General features: G+C 41.3%; 1 protein-coding gene across 1 annotated transcript; it reads right to left on the reverse strand.

The window, feature by feature from the left end:
• Nucleotides 1-4,819: 4,819 nt before the first annotated feature.
• LOC136522487 (chromatin structure-remodeling complex protein SYD-like) lies at nucleotides 4,820-26,468 on the reverse strand. The gene is given in 47 exon segments (XM_066516300.1): nucleotides 4,820-5,464; nucleotides 5,466-5,735; nucleotides 5,737-6,800; nucleotides 6,881-7,273; nucleotides 7,342-7,413; nucleotides 7,516-7,701; nucleotides 7,783-7,827; nucleotides 7,926-8,096; nucleotides 8,248-8,328; nucleotides 8,455-10,614; nucleotides 10,752-10,832; nucleotides 10,920-11,000; nucleotides 11,136-11,219; nucleotides 11,355-12,135; nucleotides 12,137-13,285; nucleotides 13,287-13,412; nucleotides 13,494-13,628; nucleotides 13,630-13,719; nucleotides 13,800-13,857; nucleotides 13,929-14,036; nucleotides 14,123-14,220; nucleotides 15,120-15,195; nucleotides 15,271-15,372; nucleotides 15,532-15,701; nucleotides 15,883-15,990; nucleotides 16,076-16,156; nucleotides 16,266-16,382; nucleotides 17,415-17,504; nucleotides 17,587-17,712; nucleotides 18,165-18,378; nucleotides 18,452-18,624; nucleotides 18,726-18,822; nucleotides 19,240-19,296; nucleotides 19,457-19,500; nucleotides 19,579-19,746; nucleotides 19,855-20,035; nucleotides 20,112-20,297; nucleotides 20,406-20,503; nucleotides 20,770-21,575; nucleotides 21,656-21,720; nucleotides 21,841-22,040; nucleotides 22,425-22,627; nucleotides 22,720-23,430; nucleotides 23,510-23,715; nucleotides 25,203-25,264; nucleotides 25,353-25,469; nucleotides 26,445-26,468. Coding segments are annotated over 46 exon segments (12,120 nt in total). The 5' UTR covers nucleotides 25,458-25,469; nucleotides 26,445-26,468; the 3' UTR covers nucleotides 4,820-5,023.
• Nucleotides 26,469-27,005: the final 537 nt, after the last annotated feature.

The raw sequence follows: 27,005 nt of genomic DNA on the forward strand, positions 1-27,005 counted from the left end.
ATGAACTGTTGAACGAGTAATCTTGTGCGCTGCCTATTTGATTAAGTGGATACGCTTCTGGCCAGCAACTGTCTAGGACGGTTGAGGATGCCTTAGTGTGTGAAACAATTAAAAAAACAAAAGGTGTTTGGACGGTAACAAATTCCATAGTTTTGAAAATCATAATGCTCCCTGGCTTTAAATAAATATATGATGTTTGTGGCAAGCTACTTAGTTTATTGAAAAAAATATGTAGTCTCAGAAACCATATACTCCCTCCATTTTTCTATTACACAAATTAGTTCACATAGGACCATTTATGTGCGACACAAGATTTTTTTTAAGATTACACTGTACAATGCAGATGGTCACAATGCATATACACTTACCCATGTGAACGCACATACGTAAACCCTACCCCTATGAACACCTTCGAAGACTGGGCCAGCAAATCCTTAAGATTGACGAAGTCACCACAGACGCTCGCTATCGAGGGGAACGTTGCCTACCACTAAAATCCCACGGGGAGTCGAAGCTAGAATCTCAAATGCTACTGAAGCTCTTTTAACCACTAGGTTATAGACCCTTTCGCTTGTGACACAAGATTTAGGGCCCTTTTGGCCCTGTTTTCGAGGCTCTGGCTCCTGAAGTACAATATAGAAACTAGAATCTAGAAGAAGTCCCTCCAAACTTATCTCTACCTTTATAATACACCACTTCAAATTATCCTACAACCACCAAATAAATCCCACATCTACAGTCACAACCTAAACTACGTCCACCCCACAAAACAACACAGATAAAGATCACATTAAAAACATGCGCACCGGATTAACTCTCACCCATTCTCTCTCCTTACTTAACCACATCTGACGGGCCTGCTTCTTTGGATGTGCCTTGCCCCAGCGACCGCCCGCGCCCCCCGCCCCAGCGACGCGAGACCGCGGCACCCGTCCCATCCCACGCTCGCGACTCCCCCTCTCCGCTCCGCCACCCCACGCGGCCACGCGCGACTCCCCCTCTCCCCTCTCCCTGCCCTATCGCGTTGAGCGACTCCCTCCTTCTGCCCCATCACAGCGGCGGCGGCCTGGTGCACAGGCGGCGCCCCCTCCTCCCCTTCCCCCCCCTCTCTCTCACCCTCTCTTTCCTATCCTGGCGGCCGGGCCCGACCGAGCAGGGCAACGGCGTAGTGCTGGTGCGACCGACCGTCGGCCGTCGCCGGCCCTCCGCGAGGCGGCACACTCCTCCGCCTCCACATCCCCCGCTCCACCCCCCGCGCATCATGGTCGGGGTGACGGCGAGCGCCACCGGGTGTCGCGTCGGCACAGCGGGCCCCGACGGTGGGCGCCCTCGGCCATTGCGGCCGGCACACGTGGGCTCCACGGCGAAGTGGTTCTGATGCAGGAGGCTGGTTCCACGGCGGAGTTCCCCAACATCGCTGGCCTCCACGCTCTCTCTGGCTGTGAGTCCACTCTCTACCTCCCTCTCTGGATCTGCGTTGGATCTAGCATTTCACCCAATTTGAGCAGGTAGCAATTGCAGACAGTCATGTTTAAATTAATCATGTTTTGCTTTTGGATGCAACTTAGGTGTGTCTTAGAGGTATGTGATTTAGAATTGGATCAGAGATGGAAAATTCTTTGGCGTCAAAGCCAAACCTTTGGTTGGCTTTAGATTTGGTTTGCTCAGATATATAGATTAGTTATTGTGTCGAGACATTATTTGAATCTTTTTTAGACTATTGTTGGAACGGATTAATCACCACTTCTTTGTGTTCTACACTACCACTAATTTTTTTGTTTGCTCAGATATACAGACCATTATTGCCCTGATATACAGACCATCCGCTCTACTTCTTTGTGTTCTACACTACAACTATTTTCTTGTTTGCCTACAAATCGAGCTTCTCCTAATGCCTGAAGAAAAGACTATCTTGGATCAGCACGAGACCCTGACGTACTAGAATATCATCAGTTAAGGTCCTCCAGGTGTCTTAATATTTAGGAACCATCTTGTTGCAAACTTCTCAAAAAATACAATGATGCAATGTCATCTATCATGTTGTCTTTCAATGGAAATGCTTGGTCTATTCACTATCACTCACAGAATTTGGGCACTATGTTTTTGAAGGAACAAGCTGGAGTTGGTATGATTGCCTATTGGAGTTTCCCTGTTTGTGCGTCCACCGTCAGATCACAAATAAATTGAATTCATAGATGGGTGCGTATGATATCGAGGATGCAATGGCATGGAAAAAAGATAGAACTCATCATTGATCAGGTGTAATATAAATTTAGGCTGTACCTGTTTTCCCTCCATGCCTATTTATCAAAGTTTATTTTTATTATTTTAGTTGTTCAAGCCTGATTATTTGAAAAAAACATTATTTTTAGTTGTGCAAGCAAGTAGAGCCGAGCAGCAAGTGTTGCGAGTTTCAGCACAACAATAGATCGGTGAAGCCATCGATTCGCCATTTTCAGGTGATTTGTGGCTTTCAATAGATGAATTGTTAAGATATGGTCTTCAAGTAATTAATCCAAGCAATAAATATCAATTGTGCTCTCTGATTTACATACAGAGTTTGACCTGTCGAAAGTGCCTGTGTAATGTCGGGCTTGCTAAGAGTAGCTTTCCACCTCCTGTTAAATACAAGCACATGTATTGCTTCCCCTAAATAGCTCTGACTATGGGCATTTAAGATTTGGTTGGTTGGCAATACCGGCACTGCTATATTTTGCTAAATTGTTTGCACTTTAAGACTTCAGTAATGTTGCTAGATACCTTTGTTCTACGTGAATGAAAATAGATTGGATTATGTGCGGAGCTCTATGGTTTTTAATATGAAGATGGCTTACCAGAACTTTTTAGCTCTATGTTTTTTTTTCTTCTTTTTCAGTTTTTACATGACATCAGTTTGGGTTATGCTACTATTACACTTTTGAAGCTTCTTGTAATTGGCCATTTTACTCATAATATAGCTCATCCATGTCATTTTGTGGTTTTGAACATTTTGCTCATCGATATCTTCTTTGGTTCTCATTAGTGATGATTGGGCTGAATGGACATGCCAAGAGGGAGTAGAATTTCTTCATGCACTGCAGCAAGTAAGAAAAGTAAGAGGCATGTATTCTGGACCTTGGACGCGGAGAAGTAGCGACGTCTTTCTCCATCGTCCAAGAAGCAGCGCTGCCCTTTATCCGCCGTGCAACAAATTGAGCCAACCCTCTGTAGCCTCCTGTATGAAGAGCTGCCACCCCTTTACAAGGTAAAATCACTAATCGGACTGTCCTTTGTGATGTTATTGCTTGTGTGATGATGATTTGTTTTGTTTGGTCGTCTAGCGACTGATTCTGTTAAACCGCCTATCGAAAGATAATTTGATTTTTGATTTTTTAAAAAATTCCCTGTGCATCATTCAAAGTGAAAACTAGTAAGATGACACTCCATATTCTATGTGTCAAGATTGTTTTTTAAATCATATTTTTGGTCATTTTCTTAGCAACAATACACAGGTTGTTATTGAACCCTCAAGAGAATTTGAAGGTCAGTACAAACTTCAAAGAGACCAGACCCCAGCAAGACTGTAAAATATGTCTCTAAATATACACTACACGTATATCTTTGAATATATATATATATATATATATATATATATATATATATATATATATATATATATATATATATATATATATAGAAGTAATGTTATTGGATCACTGTATTGCACAGTAGCAGTAGCACACAGTTTCAGGTTGTGGATGATGTTAACCATCCAGCAATAAAATAGTATGTTCAAAATGTATCTAAAAGAAATTGCACGTGCTGATTCCTACAAGTTCCATTTGTTCCAGCTCTGCAATCCATTTGTGAGTAAATATTAGTCTGCTACCACATGGTCATATACAATTGTGTGAGACTTAAACTATGGAAAAATATCGTTATTTGGTTGTTTTCATATGCATCTCTGAAATGAAACCGTGACATTAGTACGGGTACACTATACTAGTCCGTAGTAGGAGCATAGTATTTCTTTCTTGTATAAGTGGAGAAGTACTCTTCCGTCATGGCCGGTCTAAGCAACTTGAAGAAACGAAGAAATAAAAACAACTGCGGTAACAGTTCTGCTGTACATATGCGACACGATTTACATGCACGAATATCCGTTGGGACTTTCGCAGTCAAAGATCCTACTGTATATGAGATCAGTTGGCACACCGTCAAATTGAGACAATTCAAATACACGTTCCTGGAAATAGTTCAACATGAGACGTACCTTTCAAAAATAGAATTACAGCTGCATTGAGATGGTGGAGCATGCATGCTTGATGCTTTGTAAGGCACCCAATCATAAAGCGAACTACAGTTTCAGTATTCTATGTGAGGTAAGTATTATAGGCACGCCGACAGAGAAAATTCAAATGAAGAAACAAGCAGGACTGAAAAGATTCAACACTACGCGGGACCGTTGAACTTGGTAGAATTGCTTAGTTATTAGTCCGCACCTTTATGTAAACACACTTGACCAGTTCAGTTTAAAACATTCATTTTCAAAACTAAAATAGATGGTTGATCATGACATGTGAAGCACTGTAATTGCGGCACCGCTCCATCCAAAAATCAGCCATCTAGATTCCAGAAATCAGTTGGTTTCGTCATGAGGTGGAGCCGCGTCGTCCAACGAATCGGCCAGTCCGTCAAGATAAATTACGCTAGCAGGGAAGACTGAAGGTTGGGTTGGTAACATATCGGTTCAACTCATGACGCAAACCAAACATATAATTTACACTACTGCAATGCCGCTTCAAATCTGCTAACTTCGATGCAAGACGAGACAGATCAATTGTCTGTCTCAACAAAACTCAGCTGGAACATTATTAGCACAAAACAGTACTAGTAAACTGCCGTGGGCCACTGCCGCTGTAATCTCAGCACGTTGCTTTTGATTCTGAGTAAAAGCTTCCAACAGTTACAACTAAAGCACGAATATCATTTCTTACTTACACAGATTATAGTAGCTCTTAATACAATATTTGCATAATTTACTCTATAAGCCTCCATCGGCCTCTGCTTCCTTGCCTTGTTCTCTTGGAGACGGCAATGGCTGATCCGAACCACCTTCTGTTGCATCTCCAAAAAGTTCCGCAACAACAGCAGCCCTTGCTGACTTTGCTTTTTCATCATCCCCAGACAGGTCAGTGATTGGAGCTTCCTTTGCCTCATCGCTGGGAGGCTCGCTGGATGATTCTACCATAGCCTCAGCAGACACGGGTGTCTCTTGTTTTCCAGTGTCAGCTTCATTAGATTCTGTATTTTCGCCACTAGGAGCAAGCTCAGTGTTTAGCCGTCCCTGCAAGGCAGCAGCAGTCTTCTCGGTGTCTGAATTTTCATCATTTCCCATAGTGTCACTGATCGGGGCCTCCTTTACCTCTTGGCAGCTGGGTGGCTCATTAGATATATCTACCACAGCCTCATCAGATGGTGGCTGATTGCATTCCCGGATCAGCTCCAACAAGTTTTGAGGTTTCACCACCAGGTGAATGTTCGGTGCTTAGCCGTTCCATCTCAGCATTTTCATCAGTTCCTGAAGGCCCAGAGCTTGCAACCTCCTGCACCTCTTGGCTGTGTTGCTCCCTAGATATGTCTACCAGTGCCTCAACAGATGAAGGTGGTGGCAACTGCAGCTCCGTGCCAGCTTCACCAAGTTTCGCATTTTCACTACCATGAGCAACTTCAGTGCTTAGCTCTCTCTGTGCAGCAGGCAGCCTCTTCCATCTGTGCATCTTCATCATTTCCTAAAGGGCCAGTGCTTGGAGCCACCTTTTCGTCTTGGCTGAGTAGCTCGCTAGATATGTCTACCATGGCCTCAGCAGATGGAGGCAGTTGCTGTTCTGTGTCAGCTTCATCAATCTTTGCATTTTCAGCACGAGCAGCAGATTCCTCAGTTACTGGTCCTTGAGCAGAAGCTTCATTTTCCGTTTTCACATGTTCATTATTCCCCAAAGGGTCACTGCTTGGAGCCTCCTTCACCTGCTGCCCAGGAGGCAGTTGCTGTTCTGTGTCAGCTTCATCAATCTTTGCATTTTCAGCACGAGGAGCAGATTCCTCATTTACTGGTCCTTGAGCAGAAGCTTCATTTTCCGTTTTCACATTTTCATTATAACCCAAAGGGTCACTGCTTGGAGCCTCCTTCACCTCCTGGCTGGGCAGCTCACTACACAATATCATGGCCTCCTCACCAGAGGAAGGTGCCAATTGCAGTTCAGTGCAAGATTCACCACCATGAGACTGAGCATCTTTGCATACTTCACCAGATGCACGAGACTCAGTATTGTTTACTTCGCTGATGGTAGAAGTATCATTAGCTTCTATGCTACCCCCTTGACTAGAAAAAGCAATCTCTTGAACAGGCTTCGATTCCACAACAGTTTCAGATGAAACAACATTGTCACCCTCTGCTGCACATTCATCCCCTGTACTGGTTGCCAGTTCCACTTGCATAACAAAAGTTTCATCAATTGGCTTGGGTTCTGCAACGTGCTCAGATGTGGAAGCAAACATCGGTTCAACCGCCACCGCAGCAGTTGCAGAAGAATCATTCTGCCAATCCATATTCTCTGGGAGGGTAGAGGTGGTTTGAGTCGGCATAGTTTCTTGGCGATCAACACCAGCTCCTTTACTATCCGCAAAATCACCATCAGCTACTCGGGGAACAGCATCCACCATTGAGTCTTCTGAAGAAGAATATCCTACTAAAGCCAGGCTAGATGCTGCTTCTGCAACTGAAGCCATCTCTATTTGTTCTGAACCATGAGCCTCAACACCTGAAAAACCATATGCAAAGTGAGTAACTGAGACAGATGGTCAGTATCAACATTAAACAATGGGGGGAAACGACATTCACCTATCCCTCGTGCTCTATCGTGATCAGCAACAGCAGGAGCCTCCTGGACAACAATCATTCCAACAGCATCAGCACCAGAAGATTCTAACTTGCCAGCACAAACAACTTCCGCATCACAGGTATCTTTATCAGATTCAGCTATCACCGGGGTAGTTGCAGGAGGATCAGTAAAATGGTCCTTGTTCGAGGTATCATAAGGGCCTTGGATCTCCTCTACGTTAATCCCAATAGAAGGATCCTTGATACCTTCAGAGTCTGTTTTCCTTTCGCTGGTTGTTAAGTCCACATCAGCACCACTGCTTATGTTATCTTGCAATGTGTCCTGTTCCCCACTAGATAATATAGCACCATCACCAGTTACATGCACTTCATGTGTGTGACGCCCTAGATCGTCTGTACAGAGATTAGATAAAATCCTAATTGAATAGTAACTTCTTCAGAAATTCAAATAATGCACAAACCTGGTGTAGAGGCTGCTTCTACAGCTGAAACCATCTTTGCTTGTTCCGAATTATTAGCCTCAATCTCAATACCTGAAATGCCAGATGCGCATGAGTACCTAGATATCGAGTACCAACATAGACCAACATAGAAAACGAGAGCTTGATATATATAGTGAGGGGAGAAGTGCTTACCACGCAATTCAATTCCATGTGATCCCTTTTCTCCAGATTCAGCTAATAAAGGAGCAAGCATACTTATGCCACTCTGGTCACCTGTTTCCTCATGATCAGCAATGGCATTCTCCTTGACACCCACTGTTTCAATCTCTGCAATCGTTTCGATTTTTGCTTGTTGTTTTGAACTGTTAATTTCATCACCTGGGGAGAAAAGAAACAGCAAAGGCATGTGTAAATGTTATGTGAATATAAACTAATTCAAGTTTTAAACAGTGTGCAGACCTGGTGAGGATGCTTTTTTTTGTTCTGAATTATGTGCCTCCACACCTGAATAAGACAGCTGCACATGAGTGCCTAGGCCCATATATACGTATTAAACGATGGAAAATATACACATTGTGCTGATGAGAGGGAGTGGGGATTACCTAGCACATCACTTCCAGGTAATGCACGAACCTGGGTACGTATGTCATTCAGATCAACTGTTCCTCTTGTTCCCCCAAGATCAACAATTGCAGTCTCCTGGACACATAATGTGTCATTCTCTGCAGCTGAAACCATCCTCGTTTGCTGTTCTGAACTTAGAATTGTGATGTCTGAAAGAAAGGGGACAAAGAATGATAAGAAATGCCGGTAGCAGTTACTATTGACCTTAAAAAAAAACAGTCAAGGACATACTATTCTAAGACAAGAACTGTAGTTCGGGTGTGTGTGGGCACAAATGGGTTAGAAACTTAAAATCAGTACCTTGCACATGTTCATCATTAGCAGGTGCTGATTCAGCAGGTGAAACCATCTTTATTTGTTGCTCTGAATTAACTTCAGTGCCTGAAAATAAAAGGAGAAAAAGCATACACAAATGTAAGCCATTGTTACTATTGACATTGAAAATAACTGCACAGGGAGTACTGCTCTCCTCACAAGAGCGGTGGCTTATGCATGTGATAAAAATACCTTGCATGTATTCATCATCATTTGTAGGTACTAGCTCTGCAGTCGAAGCCATATTGGTTTGTCCTGTTTCATCAGGCAGTGCAGGAGTCTGTGTGCTCAAATTTGCTGCACCAGACTGAATACAAGATACTTCTTTGAACTCTGATGACTGCATTTCCATCGACACTTCACCAAATGCATGAATCCCCAAATTATTGCGTGCTTCGCAATTATTAGAAGTATCATTAGCTTCTCCAATATCCTCTTGCATTGGAACAGCAGTTTCTTTATTTGGCTCCAATCCCATGACAGTTTCAGATAAAGCACTGCCAACCTCTGTTGTGCAGTATCCATCTGAGTTTGTTGCCTCTGGTTCGGCTTGAATAACAGAAGTTTCACCGATTGGAATGGGTGCTACAGCAAGAAGCTCAGATGAGGCAGTAGGACCACCATGCTTCAGTACAGAGCAGTCCTCTTCCAACCCTGCAGCCTGAGGGGATTCATTTAGCGTAGAACCACAAATCGTAGTTTGTTTTGTCTGTGTCTCAACATGCTCTAATACAGCAGATTGCTTTTCAACAGAATGAACGATTTCTACAGTCTGTTCAGCTCCTTTAGCAACAGTACAATCACCATCAGGTTCTGCCTTGCAGGCATCCATAAACACTACTGCATCTATGATTTCCTCTTGGTTTGCAACAGTAGTTTCTCGAGTTTGTTCCACAGCAGCAAGTAAATTAGGTGCTTCTGAATGGCTACTGGCAGTAAGATCTTCAGTAGGTTCTTTCTCACACACAACACCTATCTTGGAACATGGTGTATCATGAACATCATCACGCAGTGGACTGTCAGTTTTGTGACCCAAATCCCCAGTTCCTTTTGTTCCCTCAAAATCAGTAACAGCTGAATCTTGGATACCCACTGTTTCAGCCTCAATAGAAGAAGATTCTAATCTGCTAGCACAAACAATTTCAGCATCACAAGTAACTTTGTTAGACTCAACTATCAACAGGGTACTTGCAGGAGGATCATTTCCAGTATGTAATGTGTGGCTTTGCTTATTCAAATCAGAATTCTCCGATACAATAACGGTGCTTTCTTCCATCGGATTAACAATGGTGTCCTCACTTTTATTATTAGAACCATAATTTGCATTGGTATGGATTGGGTCATCACCACCAGTCCTATCTTCACAGGATACATGACCCTCGAGATCATTGTGTGCTTTGCAAACTGTGGGACTACCATCGGTAGACACACCAAATTCTATCATGATGGCCTCTTTATCAGATTGGGTGGACGAAGCATCCTGAGCATCCTCAGGCCCATCAGTAGTCATGTCAGCACGAACCTCAACACTAGTCCCTTTACCTTCAAATTTATCAACATCGGTAGGTACACCAATATCTGTTATGCTGGCCTCCTTAGATTGGGCGTACAATGCATCCGGAGCTACATCAGGGCCATCAATATTCATGGCAGAATGGACTTCAACAATATTTTCTTTACTTTTGAATGTTTCATCAATTACTTGAGCAGAACAACGCTCATTCGAGTATTCCGAAGGAGAATTTCTTGCTAATGATGTATCATGAGAAGGTTCATCGCCCAAACTGTGAGTTTGATTGCCACCAGAACTGTTATCCAAAGCTTCTTCCAGTTTCACCTGCTCCTTCCTACTCTCCAAATTCTCCTCTTGACCTGGAGGCCAATCTGACTCAGTTGATTGTAAAGTAGCTTGAAAATGACTAGAAGAACCCCTGGAAGCATCATCAGTTTGTGTGCCAACAATGTTCACATCATCTTGCTTAGAACCAGTAACATCAACAGCAGTGCCTTCACTGGGCAAGATGTACGAGGCATCACGAGAGGCTTTGCTATCATCTTTTGTGGAGCCAGTAGTAGTAGTGTCTTTATACGAGGCATCATGAGAGGCTTTGCTATCAGGTTGCGATGCTTCAGACTGCCTTGCGGTTCCATCTGTACATGCTGCATCGGACTGGCAAGCAGCATGCTCAACTGTATCCCGCAATACATCTGTTGCTGCACTAGAAGTAAGCATATTATCAGCAGCAGTCTCAAGATACACTTCATGCGTTGTGTGTTCTTCATCATTTGAAGGTGCTGACTCCACAGCTGAAACCATGCTTGTTGGTTGCTCTGAACTACCAACCTCTATAGCTGAAAAGAAGAGCAAAGATATGCATAATGTCAGCAATTGGTGCTAATGACCGTCGAAAAATTAACAGCAATAATGTTCTACTCTTAATCTGGGCCATGAACCGTGCCATGTGCAAGGATGAGTGTGCGACGAGTACCTTGCATGTATTCATCATTTGCAGGTGCTGGTTCAGCAGCAGAAACTATTTTTGTCTGTTCTGAATTCTTAACTTCAGTACCTGAAAACAAAAGCAGCAAAACCATGCATAAAAAACATCAACAATGAACCGTGTCATGTGCGAGGATGTGTGTGTGACGGGGAGTACCTTGCATGTGTTCATCATTTGCAGGTGCTGGTTCAGCAGCAGAAACTATTTTTGTCTGTTCCGAATTATTAATTTCAGTACCTGAAAACAAAAGCAGCAAAACCATGCATAAGAAACATCAACAATTACTACTGTTGATCAGTACAAATCACAGCAAACAGCTCGTCTGGACGAAAAACTGCTTGTGAGCGGGCACATGTGTGTGAGAAAGTGTACCTTGCATGTGTTCATCATTTGCAGGTGCTGGTTCCACAGCTGATACCATCTTCGTCTGTGGTACTGAACTATCAAACTGAATACCTAGGAAAAAGGAAAACAAAGACACGTACAAGTAATGTCAGCCACTGTTACTGTTACCATGAAAAATAATAGCAAAGATTATGCCACTCTTCTCATCTGGACCAAGAACAGCGATCTGAGTGTAATAAATTGTACCTTGATGATCGCCTCCAGGAAGTTTGCTTTCTTCTGATTTAGCCACTGCAGGAGTATGAGTTATCATAGTGGCAGTTGTTTCTTCAGTACTTATTGCGCCCAGCACATGACTCCCCACAGGAATTGAAATGTCAGAAGACACGTGACTCCCAGGATTCTTCTGTTCTTCACAAACAGAAGCATTGGTAATCTCAGCTCTTAAAGAGGCAGCTCCCTGTTGCTCTACCGATGAAACAGACACTGTCGTAGTCGGCGTTGCAGACATCTCTAACTTCTTTATGTCCTCTGTCTGCTTCGATCCAGTAAGTCGGGCACGACGTTCACTTGCAGCTGTTGCAGAATTACTTCTGGTGCGTGGTTCCCGAGTTGACCCTTTCCTCCTCCTGCTTGGTGCCTTATTTGGAGCAGCACTGTCAACCTCAGAAGAAGTCGGTGCAGTGGCATCATTACCAGATGGTTCAAACTGGGCAGTTCCTGGTTTATTATCACTAGTAGGATTTGCAGTAACTGTTTGTAAGTGAGTAGCAAAGATTCCAGAACTCGCTGCCAAATGGTCCTTCCCTATCTTGAGTTGTTCTCGATTTTGGGAATCAACAGAAACGGGCGCATTAAGGTGCAAATCAACCGGTTTATCATGGTCGGCAGGATTGGCAGATGTGGAAATAGTTATCTTAGAATGAGTAGTGTGGGTATCAAAACCACTAGGAACAGTAGCTTCATTGATGGGGACAGCTATAGGTGTGTTTGGTTGAGAATCATATCCAGACCTCTCATACAATGGTAGAGTTAATATTTGGCAGCTGATTGGAAGTATCTTGAATTGAACTGACATCTCTTTCCTTTGCTATTCCTGATTTCTCATTTGGGGTCATGGCAGAACCAACTTCATCAATGGCAGCATAAGTGCTGTAATAAGATCTTTTCATAGCTGATCTTTGTCTAGTGCTGACTCCAGTATCCTCGCTACTAGATGTTTTCTTTCTGCGGCGACGTGAAGCAGTTTGCTTCTCAACAGGCTTATCTGCCACCACAACATGTGCTGTTTTCAATAATTCTTCTGAAGCCACAGGCATAGACATAGTAGGTGCAGGTGCTACTTGAACTAATCCAATGTTTTCCTTAAGAGTATTCGGTGTCAGGGCGATAGAATTGTCTGATGTTGTCACAGTTTCAGCACAGATATCTTTTGCCACAGGTGTTGTAACAGTAGCACCTTTATCTTCTTCATTAACAGGAGAAATACCCTTACCACTATCTGGCAACAATGTATCCAATTTAACTGTGACCAAATCCTTCTGGATTCCTGCCAGTGCCACAGCAGTGCCTTGTGATGAGGGCATATTCACATGAGAATATGAAGAAACATAACTAGTGTCTGCTACCCCACTACCAGTTGAAACAGTTGTGTTAAGACTAACATCATCTACACCAGATGAAGATAGAGATTTTGGTTTTCGGCCTCGCCTGCGAGGTGTTTCTCCTGCTTGGGATTTTCTGCCCCTAGCTGATTGATGCGGTGGTGCAGGAGCTGCTACATTATGAACACTCTGTAATGGTGTACCAATTTCATTCGCCACGGATCCTTCCAAAACAGAGACAGAACTGGAAGGCTTAGTATCAGTACTGAACTCTTGTTTCTTGATATCAGCTGGTGAAATAGAATGTATATTAACATCTGAAGCAGCAGAATGGATTGGAGTAGCCGGTGCATCAGAATGGATGGTACTTGCTGGTGTGGCCGAACTACCATCCTGTGTGGCTCCTGTGTCTTGTTTGACAGCATCAGTCAGACCTGCAGTAGGAGAGAAGAAAACATCTGACCTTTTAGGTCTACCTCTCCGCCGTTTGGCTGGTGGGGAGTCCCCAACAGTTGGGGATGCCTCCATCCTCATTTGTTCTGGTTCTTTTGAACTCTCCACAATAATTTCAGTCCTTAATGCCTTTATTAGGAATATCCAAATCCTTTGACATGCCACCAGGTTGGAGTGATTCAGGAGAATCAGCTTGACAAAGTTTTTCAAATTCTTCTTCAGTCCATTGGTCCTCATAAGAGCGAACCTATATGGGTATTCATGAATTAGCTAAGAAATTCATTAGACAACAATTGAAAGATACATTAAGAGACAGTGTGCAACTGACCTCACGAGCTCGTTTACCCCTTCCATAATGCTGTGTATCAAGCCCCCCAAGTTCACCCTTCTTCCTCACATTCACCTTTACTGTTTTCACATTTGATGATGGCTCGTAAAGTTTCATAGCATGGCAGAAGGGCTTGCAGATCATCATCAGTTACAAGACGAGAAGGCAATACCGCAGGGTCTAGCCCACTAGTTGAACCATCCTGAACCACCTTTTGCCAAGCTGCCTGTAAGGACACAACAATATTACAAGATGGCAAATATGTAGAAGCTTTAGCTGAAAGCAACTTATAGAAATTCAGCATACCATTTCTTCTTCTCTCCTTTGCTTGTCAATAGACTCAAATATGTCAATCTCAGCTTCACTGCAGTACAGAAAGCGAAGCAATGTTATGTAAATACAAACATTCATAATGTCGAAACAACCGGATCTTACCTCCGAACTAGAATATCATTCAGAGCATCATCATCTAACACTGGAGCTGCTTCTTCCTTCTTACACTCACGTAAGAGTGATTCAAGATACTCTCTTCGATCTTCAGCACTGAAATAGCACCCCATTGTATAAATTAGGAGGGTGAGGATGGGACCTATGGGTGCTAAATTATTTGAGACAATAGAAGGATTTACCTTGTGTTATTGTCAAAAAAACCAGCCGTTATACTCTGATTAGCAACACCTAATTTGTGTTCTGCTGAAGCCCTGACTTGCTCTTCAACAGTTCGGACCTTATATTCATTAAAATAGGCTAAAAGTCAAAAACAAATGGCAAGAGATTCTTCATCTCAACAAGTAGAAGGTATTAATTTGGTTAAACCAAGAAAAAATTCTTGAGATATTCAGGTCATCACAAAATCACATAAAGTTTCTGCTATGGCACAAACAGATAAATAATACAGAAAAATCTCCTCATGAAGTTTTGTATAGTCATTATCAAAGAACTTTTTAGTATCAAAGGCACAACTTTATTCGTTTGGCTTACCCAAAAAAAAATTGTTCGTTTCGATTGAGAAACATCAAATTGTGTTGTGCCTTCAAGCAATGGCTGCTTTATTAAGAGAACTATTAGTATCCAATATCCATGGTTTTCTGCACTCCCCTAAGCTAAGTGCATCTATTATTATTTTCTGTGGTTTCTTATATGAGAGTGGATTTCATCCAAGAGTCCCATGTAGCCGTGTCCCAGCTAATGAATTGAGCATGTCACAATGCTTTGAATATTTTTTGAAAAATGATGCATGTGGTACATATAAAATTAAATAAACATGAAAAATAAAATTTCAAATTCATCCTAGATGTCAGGAAACAAAACAGACAAACAATGGTATGAATCAGCCTACTTGCAAAATAAAGCAAGGGAAAGGCTTCCTAGAAATTCCCTTCCCCAGACCACCCACATTGTGTGGTAGCTTTCAACACTAGCCACTGGGTAAGCTCAATTGATTTGTTAACTACTTCCCTCCATTCCAAATTGTAAGTTGTTTTGGCTTTTCTAGGTACAGAAAAAGCTATGAACATAAATATACGCTACGCCTAGATACATAGTAATAGCTAAAAGGCCTTACAATTTGGAACAGGAGGGAGTAGATAAACAAACTTTCAACTTAACACCACAAGAAATGATTACCGTTTCTAAACGTAAAACAAGAACCTCCTTCTTTTGACCAATCCTGTGGGCCCTAGCCTGTGCTTGCAGGATCAACCTGGATAAAAATCAATTAGTAGTGAGCAGCACATTGTGTTCTCTTATAAAAGAGTAATAAGAGTATATATATAACATTATAACTAGATATTTAGCTACCTGAGGATTCCAATCAGTATCAAATATGATAACTGTATCGGCTGCTTGGAGATTGACCCCAACACCTCCAGCTCGTATACTACCAAAAAGAGGTAGATAACAGTTAGAGATAAGTATTTGTTTGTCATTAGATAAATAAGTTTAAATAAATATTAATCAAATCAGTGGCCCAATCGTACTTCGTGAGTTGGCTAAGCTCACTTTTTGATAAAAAACTTGCGATACAGTTGTAACATACCTAAGAAGAAAAATAAACGCTTGAGAATTAGGATCATTAAATTTATCGATAAGAGCTCCTCTTTCCTGGCCAGAAGTGTGCCCATCCAATCGAAGGTATTTATACTTTTTCCAAACCAGGTAATCCTCCATTACATCAAGCAATCTTGTCATTGTAGAAAAAAGTAGAACCTGGAGGATTGTAGTTGCCATCAGTGATCCAGAACTAATCACCACAAAAGGAACAAAGATACGAAAAAAGACGAGGGGAGCAGGAGGGGAGGGAAGACCATTCAAGTTCAACTAGCAACTAGAGAAAAAAAAGGAACAATCAAATTCTAAGTCAGACTAAATCCAAATAATATTCACTCACCCTATGGCCAGTCGCTTTGAGTTTGGGCAGCAATCTGTCCAACATCTCAAGTTTTCCACAGAGCCTCACAACAGATGGCAGGTAATGTTTAGGTAGATAGCCCTCAATCTACAAGAGAACCCAAATGGTTGATGGCAAACATAAGGATTCAAAAATAACAATAGTGAGGCAGAATGGAAGATTTACATTCTACCTCTTCAACATGAAGCTGGCTCAGGTAAGGATGGTTGCATATGTTCCTCAATTCCATGACAGAGTTGTGCACGGAGCGAACCTAAAGGACAATAACACAGTATCTTAAAGACCAAATCCTTGAAATACTCAGGAAATGATCAATGAAACATACTAGCTAGTACGACTCAGAACAGTAAGATGATACACACCTTAACGGCTCCAATCGCACCAAGATTATCTTCCACCCTTGTCATGAGAAGTTTCTGATAAGCAGATGCCTCACATCTTACAAGTCTTTCAATTTTCTCAGGCAGCTGATTTTCGACCTGAAGTCAGTAAAACAAAACTTGCATAACTATCTGGGCACAGACAAAGATGAGAAACACCCGAATACAACAACAACAACAACAACAACAACAACAACAAAGCCTTTAAGTCCCAAACAAGTTGGGGTAGGCTAGAGTTGAAACCCAGCAACAATAATCCAAATTAATGAGCAAATTGCTAAAAGCTAACTAAAAGATCTGTCCAATGCACTACCCCTCAGTTACTTTCCATAAGTTCATTTTAACGTATTAGGATTTGTAGAAGCCTTTACATGTCCATTTTGACCATACTCTTTACAATATATCATCAATTACTACGAAATATATGTTTAACTGGGTTGTGGAATGTGAATCTATTGATATAACTTTCAACTCAGAATGCATATAATTTGCTTAATTGTAAGTCAAAAATTATCAAATTAAATTCTAATACAACCTATAGGAAGAGATGGAAGCAGTACTTCTTTTCGGTTTGTTGAATATCAACTGTTCAGTACCAGCATCAAGTTTCAAAAACAACTAAAAGAGAATAGAAGACATTTTGGTTGGCTTGAATTTAACTATAGGACGAGAAATACGCTTGAGACAACAGAAATCACTCGCTCCCACTGTTTGCAAATGTAAGTTCTTTCCTATTGTTCATGTGCAAGTCACAACCCAGCCAATGTCAATGTGGTGGGAAAGGCACAATTTCAAAGGTAATGTCAGTAACTGAGATAAAAAAAAATAGTGAAAGAAAGCATAATAAATGTGCCTTCTCACATATATTAGTGGTCAAAGCTGTAAAATCCTGGCTGCACATGCAACAATATACCAAAATGGAAAACATTACAAATCAATTTAGCTTAAACAAAACTAGATAGACTCATAAAGGCACATGGAGCAAACTAAAAGTAGACAACTTTCAACTACCAATCATGGAGAACGTAGATCAAACAAAGCTAATGGAGAATGCAGTGGATTGCTGGAACGTCAATATGCAATTATTTGATTATTTCCCAAAACAGGCATTAAGATTGTGAAATCAAAGACCTTATGCTTAAGTCTTCGGAGTACAAAGGGCCGAAGAACCTGGTGAAGACGATTTATGATCAGCAAGTTTTCCTCCTCCGAAAGTAAGGCCTTAAAACAGAAAATATATGCAGTCAAACATCAGAACAGAACAGTCCACTACTGAGGGAAACAAATAAAACTGAGGTTGTACCTCATCAGGTGAATTATCACCATTACTTTCAAATGGTTTGTTAAACCACTGAGAAAAGTCCTCTGATGAATTAAATATATTGGGCAACAGAAAATTCAAAAGTGCCCACAGCTCCTCAAGATTATTCTTCACAGAAAAAGCAGGCCAAATTAGCAGAGAAAGACAGAAAGGGTGGTCATAAATGGTAGTTCAGTACAACGTTTGTTCCAAAAGATAGGTCATTTTAGTTTTGTCACAAACCAAACTTATCTAACTTGGACCAAGTTTATACCTTATGGAAAAATATATTAGCATCTACAATACCAAACAAATGAACTATCATGAGTCATGACATATTTCATGGTGGACTTATAAAACAGATCTCATGTTATAGCAGTTTGTGTATCTTTCAAAAAACTTTATCGAAGTTAGACAAGTTTGACTTCTGACAAAACAACCTACATTTGGATCAGGGTGAGTGGTATATTACTAATAAAGAGGGTAGAGGCCATTTTAGATCAGAAAACAGCTGGTGCAGAAATTGCTTGAAAAGCAAAGAGTGAATTAATGAATAACAGTACAAATGCAAACTTCAGAACCTGAAGAGGCGTTCCTGTCAATAATAGCCGATGAGAGCTCTGATAAAGCTTCAAATCAGCATTAAGCTTACAAGAAGCATTTTTAATACGATGCCCTTCATCAATTATTATATAGTGCCATTGTATTTTGCTTAGTTTTGGCCTATCATGCTTGTTCATCAAGTACTCGTATGTTGTCAAAAGAACATTGAACTTCTGATGAACAATCATCTCTCTGAAAGAAAATAGCTGAAGTGAATAAAAACTCCGCATGTACTAGTGCAAGATGAATTGAAAAAAAAAATTACTTGAACATCTTGCGCCTTTCTTCTGGAGGACCAGCATAAGCAATTTTATTTATACTAGGTGCCCAGAAGCTGAGTTCAGATTCCCATCCAGGAAGAACAGATGATGGTACAACCACGAGAAAAGGTCCACGGTCATTTTTTGTTTCCATAAGGTAGCATAACAAAGAGATTACCTGCCAAAGTAGGAAGGCAAATAAGAAGGGTTCATGTATTATTTTAATACAACTACAGAACAGATGAAAATAAGTGTTGAACACACTACACTAGGTCTTACTTGCACTGTTTTACCAAGACCCATCTCATCTGCTAAAATACCATTCAAATTATTATTGTACAACGAAACCAGCCAACGCAAACCGTTCATCTGGTACCTGTACAATAGCAAGCAAGTAGCAAACCAATAAAAAATGTATAAATGATCAAATACGTGACAGCAACAGCAAAAAACAAGAATATCTGATCACACGCAAAAATTTAAGGGAACAAAATAGTAGCATACTCCATTTGTCCATGTAATATAGTGCATTCTAAGAATTTTAAGACATATTAAGAGAGAACTCGGTGTGAAAAAAATTATGAGAGAACATAAAAGACGCATGTACCCTCATTTTATTTCCTAATTAGACACTATCATCAACATGATTAATGGTGATTGATTGATAAATGGAAAGTATTTAATGCAAAACTGGTTTTTGTCCTCTAGAATGCATTATATTTGAGGAACAAATTTTGAATGATAGAATGCACTGTATTATAGGACGGAGGGAGTAATGAATAGTGCAGCTTACTCTCGCAATTTGCCACCCTGAATATAAGACGGCTGATCATTTACAGTTTCCTTCACACTAGAAAAAAAAGTAAGGAACCATGTCAGAATTAGAAAAGGATTGAGAATTTAATTAGCAAATTATGATCATTAGAATACAAGGGGGGAGTATAAAACTAAGCACATGCTTGTACTTCCCATTAACAAAGGAAGATGTCTTTTGTCCAATTCATAAGTACCTGTGTGCCAGTTGATAGTACTTTTCATTACTTTCCAGATAATGCTGCAAAGAGGAAATCGCACTTGAGTAAATATCAAACATGAAGGAATCAGAAATCTATACACCACAAAACTAAGTAACCTGTGGCTGGTAGCTCTCATCTTCAATGTCGTTTGCAGTGTCACTCTTATCAGTAACAAAAGATGAGCGGCCATCTGTGGACTTTGCATTCTGTAATTTATTCCCAAGTTTCTGTAGATATTTCTCAGTTTCACGCAATAGTTGCTTGACACGGTCAGATTTTGCATCCTACAATGTAGTCATGTTTATCAGAGGTGACTATCAAATAAATCGAGATTAAATGAAGGGCTAAGATCAAAATACCAGTAACTCAAAATAAAGCAAGACAAGACTCACCTGGACCATTCTAAGATAACCCTCAACATCATTGTTCTTAAGCAGATTGATTTTCTCACGTTGGATCCTATCAAGTTTCTCCCGATGAATTCTTTCTTTCCTTTTGTGAAATTCTTTTGCATATCGATTGAACCCCTTCAAGCGCTCTCTCTTAGCCTTGAAGTTATCCTCGAGTTTCTCTCTGCAAAAGACATCGCGTAGAGATGACTTCAAATGGTTCAATGAAATGATGAAAGCAAAAGAGATTGTCATCCAACCTGTGAGCCTCTATATCAGCAAAGAACTCCTTCTGTCTCTCACGAATTCTCTTTTGCCTTTCTTCCTTCATTTTCTGTTCAATTTTTTCAAGCTGTTTCGCCCGCCGGCCATGCCTATGTTTCTTCAGTGATTTTATGCGCTCTAAGTTGACTGTATTAGGCTTGAAAAAGTCCATCAAAAATTCACTGCATGATAGAGTAGGAAAAAAAAACATGGATTACATAGTTAAACAGACATATAGTCAGATTAACAAAAGAATAACACTGATTGGGGGGTCTCCAACCACAACCAACCTGCGTACACGACGTTGAAGTGGCAGAAGCTGAAGCTTTTTCAATTCAATGACACTCTTTGTCTTTGCAGAAAGATCTTCAGAAGAATTAACGCTCTCCTGAAGATGAAGGAAACTAAAATTAGGTTTATAGCCAGCAACAAACGACAAGATGTAAGTCTAGTGGTGTAAAAAAGAAACACACACAAATGCACTAACAGTATAGCATACATAAACAAGTTGTTCTGATAACGGGAAAAAATAACAGCTAGAAGGAAAATTCTGATTGTTAAAATAACATTGTCATTAAATAGAAATTCACGTATATAAACATATCTAATGATATTTTTCTCATTTCAGGCCCTCAAGAGAAGGGAAAGAGAGACCTTTAGCTTCTCATATGATGCTAACATTCTGCTGTGTAATTTATGCTGCTCCGATGCCCTCTTTTGTCTCTCATTGTAAATTCTCTTCTGGTAATCCAAGATCCATTTTTCTGTCATTGTGTGCTTTGGAGGAGATGACAATAAATCCTCATGCTCTGAGAGGTCCTCATCTCCTTCATCAGCAGCCTGCTCAGGCACAATATCCACAACGTGGCTACAATTTTCAACATCATTACCAGCTCCGGCTGTCTCTGGAGTCCGATCTATTCCTGGTATATTGGAGTTGAAACCATCACCAGGCATATGGTGTGACTTTGAAGATGCAAGTGATTCTTTAGTTTCCTGATTCAGATGCTGTCTAGTACCACCCAAAGCAGTAGATCCCTGGCCTCCCCAACTTAAATTCCGGCTCAAATTTTCAGCATCAGTCCTATGGATATCAGAGGCAATTCTTCTTGCATCTCCCTGAAAGTATGACTGTTGTGGCCCAGATGGATTTTGAGATGCAGTTTCTTGGGAACGCATTTCAGAACTAGCTGAAGCTCCCTGCATAACAGAAGCCTGCTGGATATTTTCTACTTCCATCAATGACTTCTCCTGTTCAGCAACCTTGATCTTTTTTGTAGCATTTTCTGGGTCCTTCAATAAGGAATCAACCTCTGCAATACTTCCTGCAGATGTGGATGGAAGTCTAGAGATATCAGTTTGCCTACAAAAGACACCAGAATTCTCCCGACTGCTACCATTTTCCTTTCCCAAAGCATCAGACACTCTGCCCTCGCTGCCCCTCTGACCTGCACTGTCACCTGATTTTCATGTATAAACCTATCATTGATATAACAAAACAAAAATCACATAGATCACAATGTGTTTTTTTAGTTCTTACTTTCTGCAGGAGGCCCTCTGCCCAAAGCAATTTCAAGATGTACCTTCCTGGGCCGCAAATTATTCCTACAAGAAAAGGCAGCCTACATGGGTACCACAAAATGAAGTTTGGATGCCATGCTCTGAAGCCTGGATATACTCAGTGAAACTACAACAAGAAAAAGATATACGAAAAGAAAAGCAGACCTAAATGCAAGAAATACTAAGCACTGTGCTCTGAGCTGCTTCAGCTGTTGTTCTTTAAATGGTGTGTTGGAAGAAGTGTGAGACATTGGACTTGGCCTGGTACTTCTGCTCGGAAGTGAAGATGACCTGCCTTCCTGGAAAGATGCCTCGGCTCTCTGTGGCACCCTAATAATACCTTGCCTTTCTTGCATGGGACTTCCCTGGAAAGTTACGTTACATTTGCCTCAAATAAGAACTCTCGAAGATTGCATTAGCTATTGAAGGTACCATTTTATAAATAAACAGATGAGTTGATGTTAGATGAGTAAAAAGCTTCTCAAGATGGCTGGTGGAGGCAAGATACACCAGCCAGATGATGAACCTTGCTAGGAAACCAATTGAAGCATCCTCATAGAGATACGAGACACATGACGTATCAAATGCATTTCCGTGTAATCTCAATTCCAAACCTTATGAGAATGAATATCTAACCCTCCTGACTTACGTGGACGGCATATTATCTAAAAGGTACAGTAATGATATCCAAAAAATAATATGCAAGTCCATGCACATAGGATCTCTAAGTATTAAAACAAAGGCCTTACATGAGGAATCCCAGGCTGAGATGCGACTTTAGACGTGGAATGAAGTTCAGTGCCAGTACTGCTGGAAGCCAACTCCTTGCCTTTGTCCAGAAACTGTGAGCTAGCTCCAAAGGAAGAGGGGTTGTAAGGAGGAATTGTGGGAAATTCCATTTGTGGTGCCGAGGTAGAGTTAAAAGCTCCTTGTGCCCCTACATTAACTTTGCCTGCAATAAAAGTAAGCTCATTATCAAGAAGATAAGTATTTGCACTCCTGTATCTCACCTTAGACTACTATATCTTGTTTAAGTATAAGTACCTTCGATAGTAACTCCAGACCTCACTAAATTGGGAATAGAACCTTGAGAATTCTTCAAGGTTGGAACTTGTGGGTTTTGGTTCCAACCAAAACTAGGATTAAATAAATTTGCTCCACCCTGTATACTTTTTTGCAACTCGATGGGGGCACCACTAGAAGCCAGTCCTTCAGGAAAATTTGGAATTTGAGCCATTGAGAATGGATTTGATGGTTTCGTCTTGTCCATTGTCCTCCCAGAAGGACCTTCTGGGTAAGTCCTGAGAAAAGGCGCACCACCATGTATCAGTGGCACCTGAGCAGTACCACCTTGCAGTATATGTGGTTGCTCATGCTCAATTCCCATGGAAGGTTGACCTTGTCTACCAGCCTTACCAACCTGTTTCCCCTTTCTGGTATTCTGTCCAGTGGACATAGCATCTGACTTTGAGTTGTCTTCAGAATGCAAATCCCCAGCTCCTTTTGAATCCATCCTTTTTCTCTTGGAAGAGATTTTCTTACTTGTTTTCTCATCGGATTTCAAAGAATCGTGTGAATTCATAGATCTGCTGTCCTCCATCTGCAGACTTGCAGGGCTTTCAATGCCAGAGGATCTACCGCTCTTTTGTGACATGGAGGCTTGATGAATATCAGCTGCTGAGAAATCTCCCCTATTTGACCCTGTAGGTACCCTACCCGAAATAGATGCCCCATGCCTTGTCATATCAGTTGAACCTGATGACATAAAATAAGTGTCAGGAAGTAAAATTTATATCTTCAAAACTATTGGAAATCTTCTTTCAAATCTGCTTACCTGATGGAAGCTGCCACAGTCCAGCTTGTCCACTAGTTTGGGATGCATCACTTCCAACCATGGGAGACTGGTTACCAATGACCTCCTTGTCCTTTGACATAGCACCACTAGAATCCCCTGCCTGAGGACCACCAGCAAATGGAATTCGCGATGATCGCAATGCATCCATATCAATTCCATGTTGGTTCACAACTGTCTCCATAGCCCTGCCGATTTTACAGACAGTATGAAATATTTTAAATTAGGAAAAGGCAAAAGCAACAACCTACATTGTTAAACCTCTATATAACCTGCTGAAGTATGTAGCATCCTTTCACTTGGCATTTAAAGCATTCATGTAAAAAGTATAACCAAGATTATTTGTCACTATAGATTGCAGTTTACCAAGGGAGGGGAGAAGTCATGTGGGAATTGCAGTACTGAAGGCGCCAGCATCACGCAGGTTCAGGTTCCTGATGATTCTACTTCGGCATCAAGTTAGACTAGAGTTCAAATTAAAATTATTGAATTGGAGAAAGAATTCTTATTAGAATCTGATAGTCTATTAAGATTACGTTCAGGGTTGGAGTTAGTTTGTTGGAGAGAGGACTATATATACATCCACTCATTGTCAACCAAGAAATCAATCAAGAAGTTATAACCACAATTTTTACCCCCGAGCCTTGTCTTTTGTTGCAACGTCATCACCGTGCCACCAAAGTTCAGTTCCATGTCCATTCCCATAGGCCATAGCACCACTACTCCCTACACGCTATACAGTTCCTTACCGCCGGTCATGACAGTGGCAATCATCTGACACCAATTAAGATATTACATCTACATAGAGGACCTAATTCCAGTGTCATGAAGTATAAAGTTCCTCCCAACACATGTCACAACATTTGGTACTAAGCATGCCAATTTTTTCCCCTGGCTGTGGCTGTGCAAGTGCGGAAGGCAATATTCATTGTGGTGGGATGAGGGTACCTCCAGTATTCTCTCCCTCTGCAAGCCATCAAATTTCTGAACCCCAAAAGAAGGAAACCTTAAAGAATCACTCCCTCTGCAAACCATAAATTTTCAAACCCCAAAAGAAGCAAGAAACAATAAGGACAACTGATTTCCCAAAACCCTTCCCAATATACAAATCCCTTCAGCGTCACCAAAAATCTGCACAAGCCACAAGGATCAACCCCTTGTGCACTGTGGCAGCCTTTTCTTCTTTTCCCCCTAACCTGGAGGTTAGGGTGGCTATGTTTTTTATATATAGAAAAAAGCAGATTTGCTGCATTATAGGACCCATGTTGCCCCGAGGACCTATGTCCCTTCTGTTAGTTCCAACTTTCGTCTCCTAAATTCACTGGTTAGTCAGTCCTATAGCACCGGAAAAAACTTGTTTCAGTAAAATACGATAAAAGGTTCCCTCCTTTAAGTTCTGTACCATTCTGCCTGTCTGATAGGTAGCTTTAGCAATTAACAGATTTTCTTTTCTTTTATATTTCTTTTCTCCTTTTTTAGGGCACATCTATCACCCCCATTCTTCTTTTTTGCAACTCCAACACAAGAATAGTATGGCTATTAAATCAAAGAAACCAAAAAGAAGAAGTTCAATTCCAGGCCATTTAGAGAACTCCGTACAGAGAAACTGAAGAATGCAAACCAATTTTTGAGTCATTTTCTCGTTTCTAAAAATAGTGAAGAAATAAACACACACCTCGATATGACTTGATATGGCAGTGACTGCTCCTTTCCACTTAGTTTCATATGCTGACATATCTGCAACATCAAACATAAAATAAGAAGCAAGTTGGTAGAGGTTTTTAGACTTTTCATGCCCTTCTGTATTATCGGTTGAGCTGCATACCACGTAAAGTTTTGTTGCTAGTTTAGCAGGCTCATCCTTCGACTCCTGAATAAGTTTATGTAGAAGTTTCGCGGCCTCCATCTCAACATGCTGTGATGAAGCCATTTGTGAACTAGCCTGTCATCATAGCCGGTCATTACAAAATGCAAGAAAAAAAGAAGTATTCAGGGCAGTCTGTGATTCATGTTGAACAAGCAAATGTAGTTGCCTTTAAGCATCAAATAATGGTGTAGAGGTACAGATACAATGGCATGATGTTTGAGGACTACTTTAGTATATGCAATATATTATTGAACCATTAGCAGGTTTAGTAGGCGAAAACAGATGTAGCCCCACAGTCTCATGGCAATCCATGCTAGAACTTCGAAGAAAATATCGACCTAGGTTTTGCACGTTCCTCACGCATCTGATAGTGTGTAAATTCATATTAGATAACACGCATGGTCCACTATAGTTACAGGTTTTTGCGGATAAAACAGCATAGATAGTGCAAATCCCCATACAAAGTTTGCAATGACATTTCTGGTCTACAACACATAACATGAACACCCTTCATAAACTAAAGCATTCAGGGCATGCAATGGGAGAGCTCCACTGATTAAAAATAGCAACCAACTTCAATTAGGATAGCATTCAGCTGAATTGTTGTTTAGATAAAAAACAGATCAATAAGTAGGTACCATTTGCATAAACCTATTCCCTCGGTTTCAGAGCTGGTTTTCATATCCAAGACGAATCCTAACCTAAGCAATCATTGTCGTAGGTGGTCAGTCTTTAAAACTACTTAAACTTCTTTCTTTGCATCAATTCAAGATCCAAACAACCCCGAAACGTCGATATGCTCGACCAACTCGCCGCATGGTGTGTTCAAAGCCAGTAAGAAGCTGGATGTAGCAGCTAGGTCTCCCAAAAAATACTCCCTGTATGTTTCACACCCCAAAATTAGCCTACCGAGGTAGTAACCCTAGCTGGGAAACAGAACCACACTGGTTGCGACAACGATTCCTAAATCTGCGTACAAGGAGACCAAACCTACGACTCAGGCGAGCACGACCTGAGAGGGAAACACCCAGGAAAGCCGCGGCGACTTACAGTGATTGGGGATCGGAGAAAACCCTAGCGGGAGGAAGGTAAAGGAGAGGGCGGAAGCCGCGGAGCCGCCGCGCAGGAGAACTAGTGGTCTCCGGCGGCGGCGGCGGCGGCGGCGGCGTGAGAGTCCAGCAACCGCTGCGGCGATGGCAGGAGCAACGCCTACGTGCCCAAGCTCGAATTCGTCGCCTCCGCCATTTTCCCGTCTTCCAGTTCCTCAGTAGACCCCTGCAGTGCTGCACTCTCTCTCTCTCTCTCTCTCTCTCTCTTCCGTGTGGTATTCGGCTTATAGCGCGTCTTGTGTATGGGGAACAGATACGGAGTTTCTCTCAACTGCGAAAACTTACAAGTTCAAGAAGATATTTGGCAACGTTTTATTTTTAAAGAGCCTCTTTTTATCAAACCGTTGGAGAAGACTTTTTTCTTTTTACAAAAAAATCAAAACATGGAGATGCTCTAAGTAGCAAAACATGTGTATTTGTGCTGATGCCAATATTAATGAGCTACATATTTTTGTTAAATCTAATCAGACTTGGTCAACCTTAATTAAATATATTTCAAGGC

This window comes from Miscanthus floridulus, chromosome 18, assembly GCF_019320115.1.
Source record: "Miscanthus floridulus cultivar M001 chromosome 18, ASM1932011v1, whole genome shotgun sequence".
Classification (NCBI taxonomy): Eukaryota; Viridiplantae; Streptophyta; class Magnoliopsida; order Poales; family Poaceae; genus Miscanthus; species Miscanthus floridulus.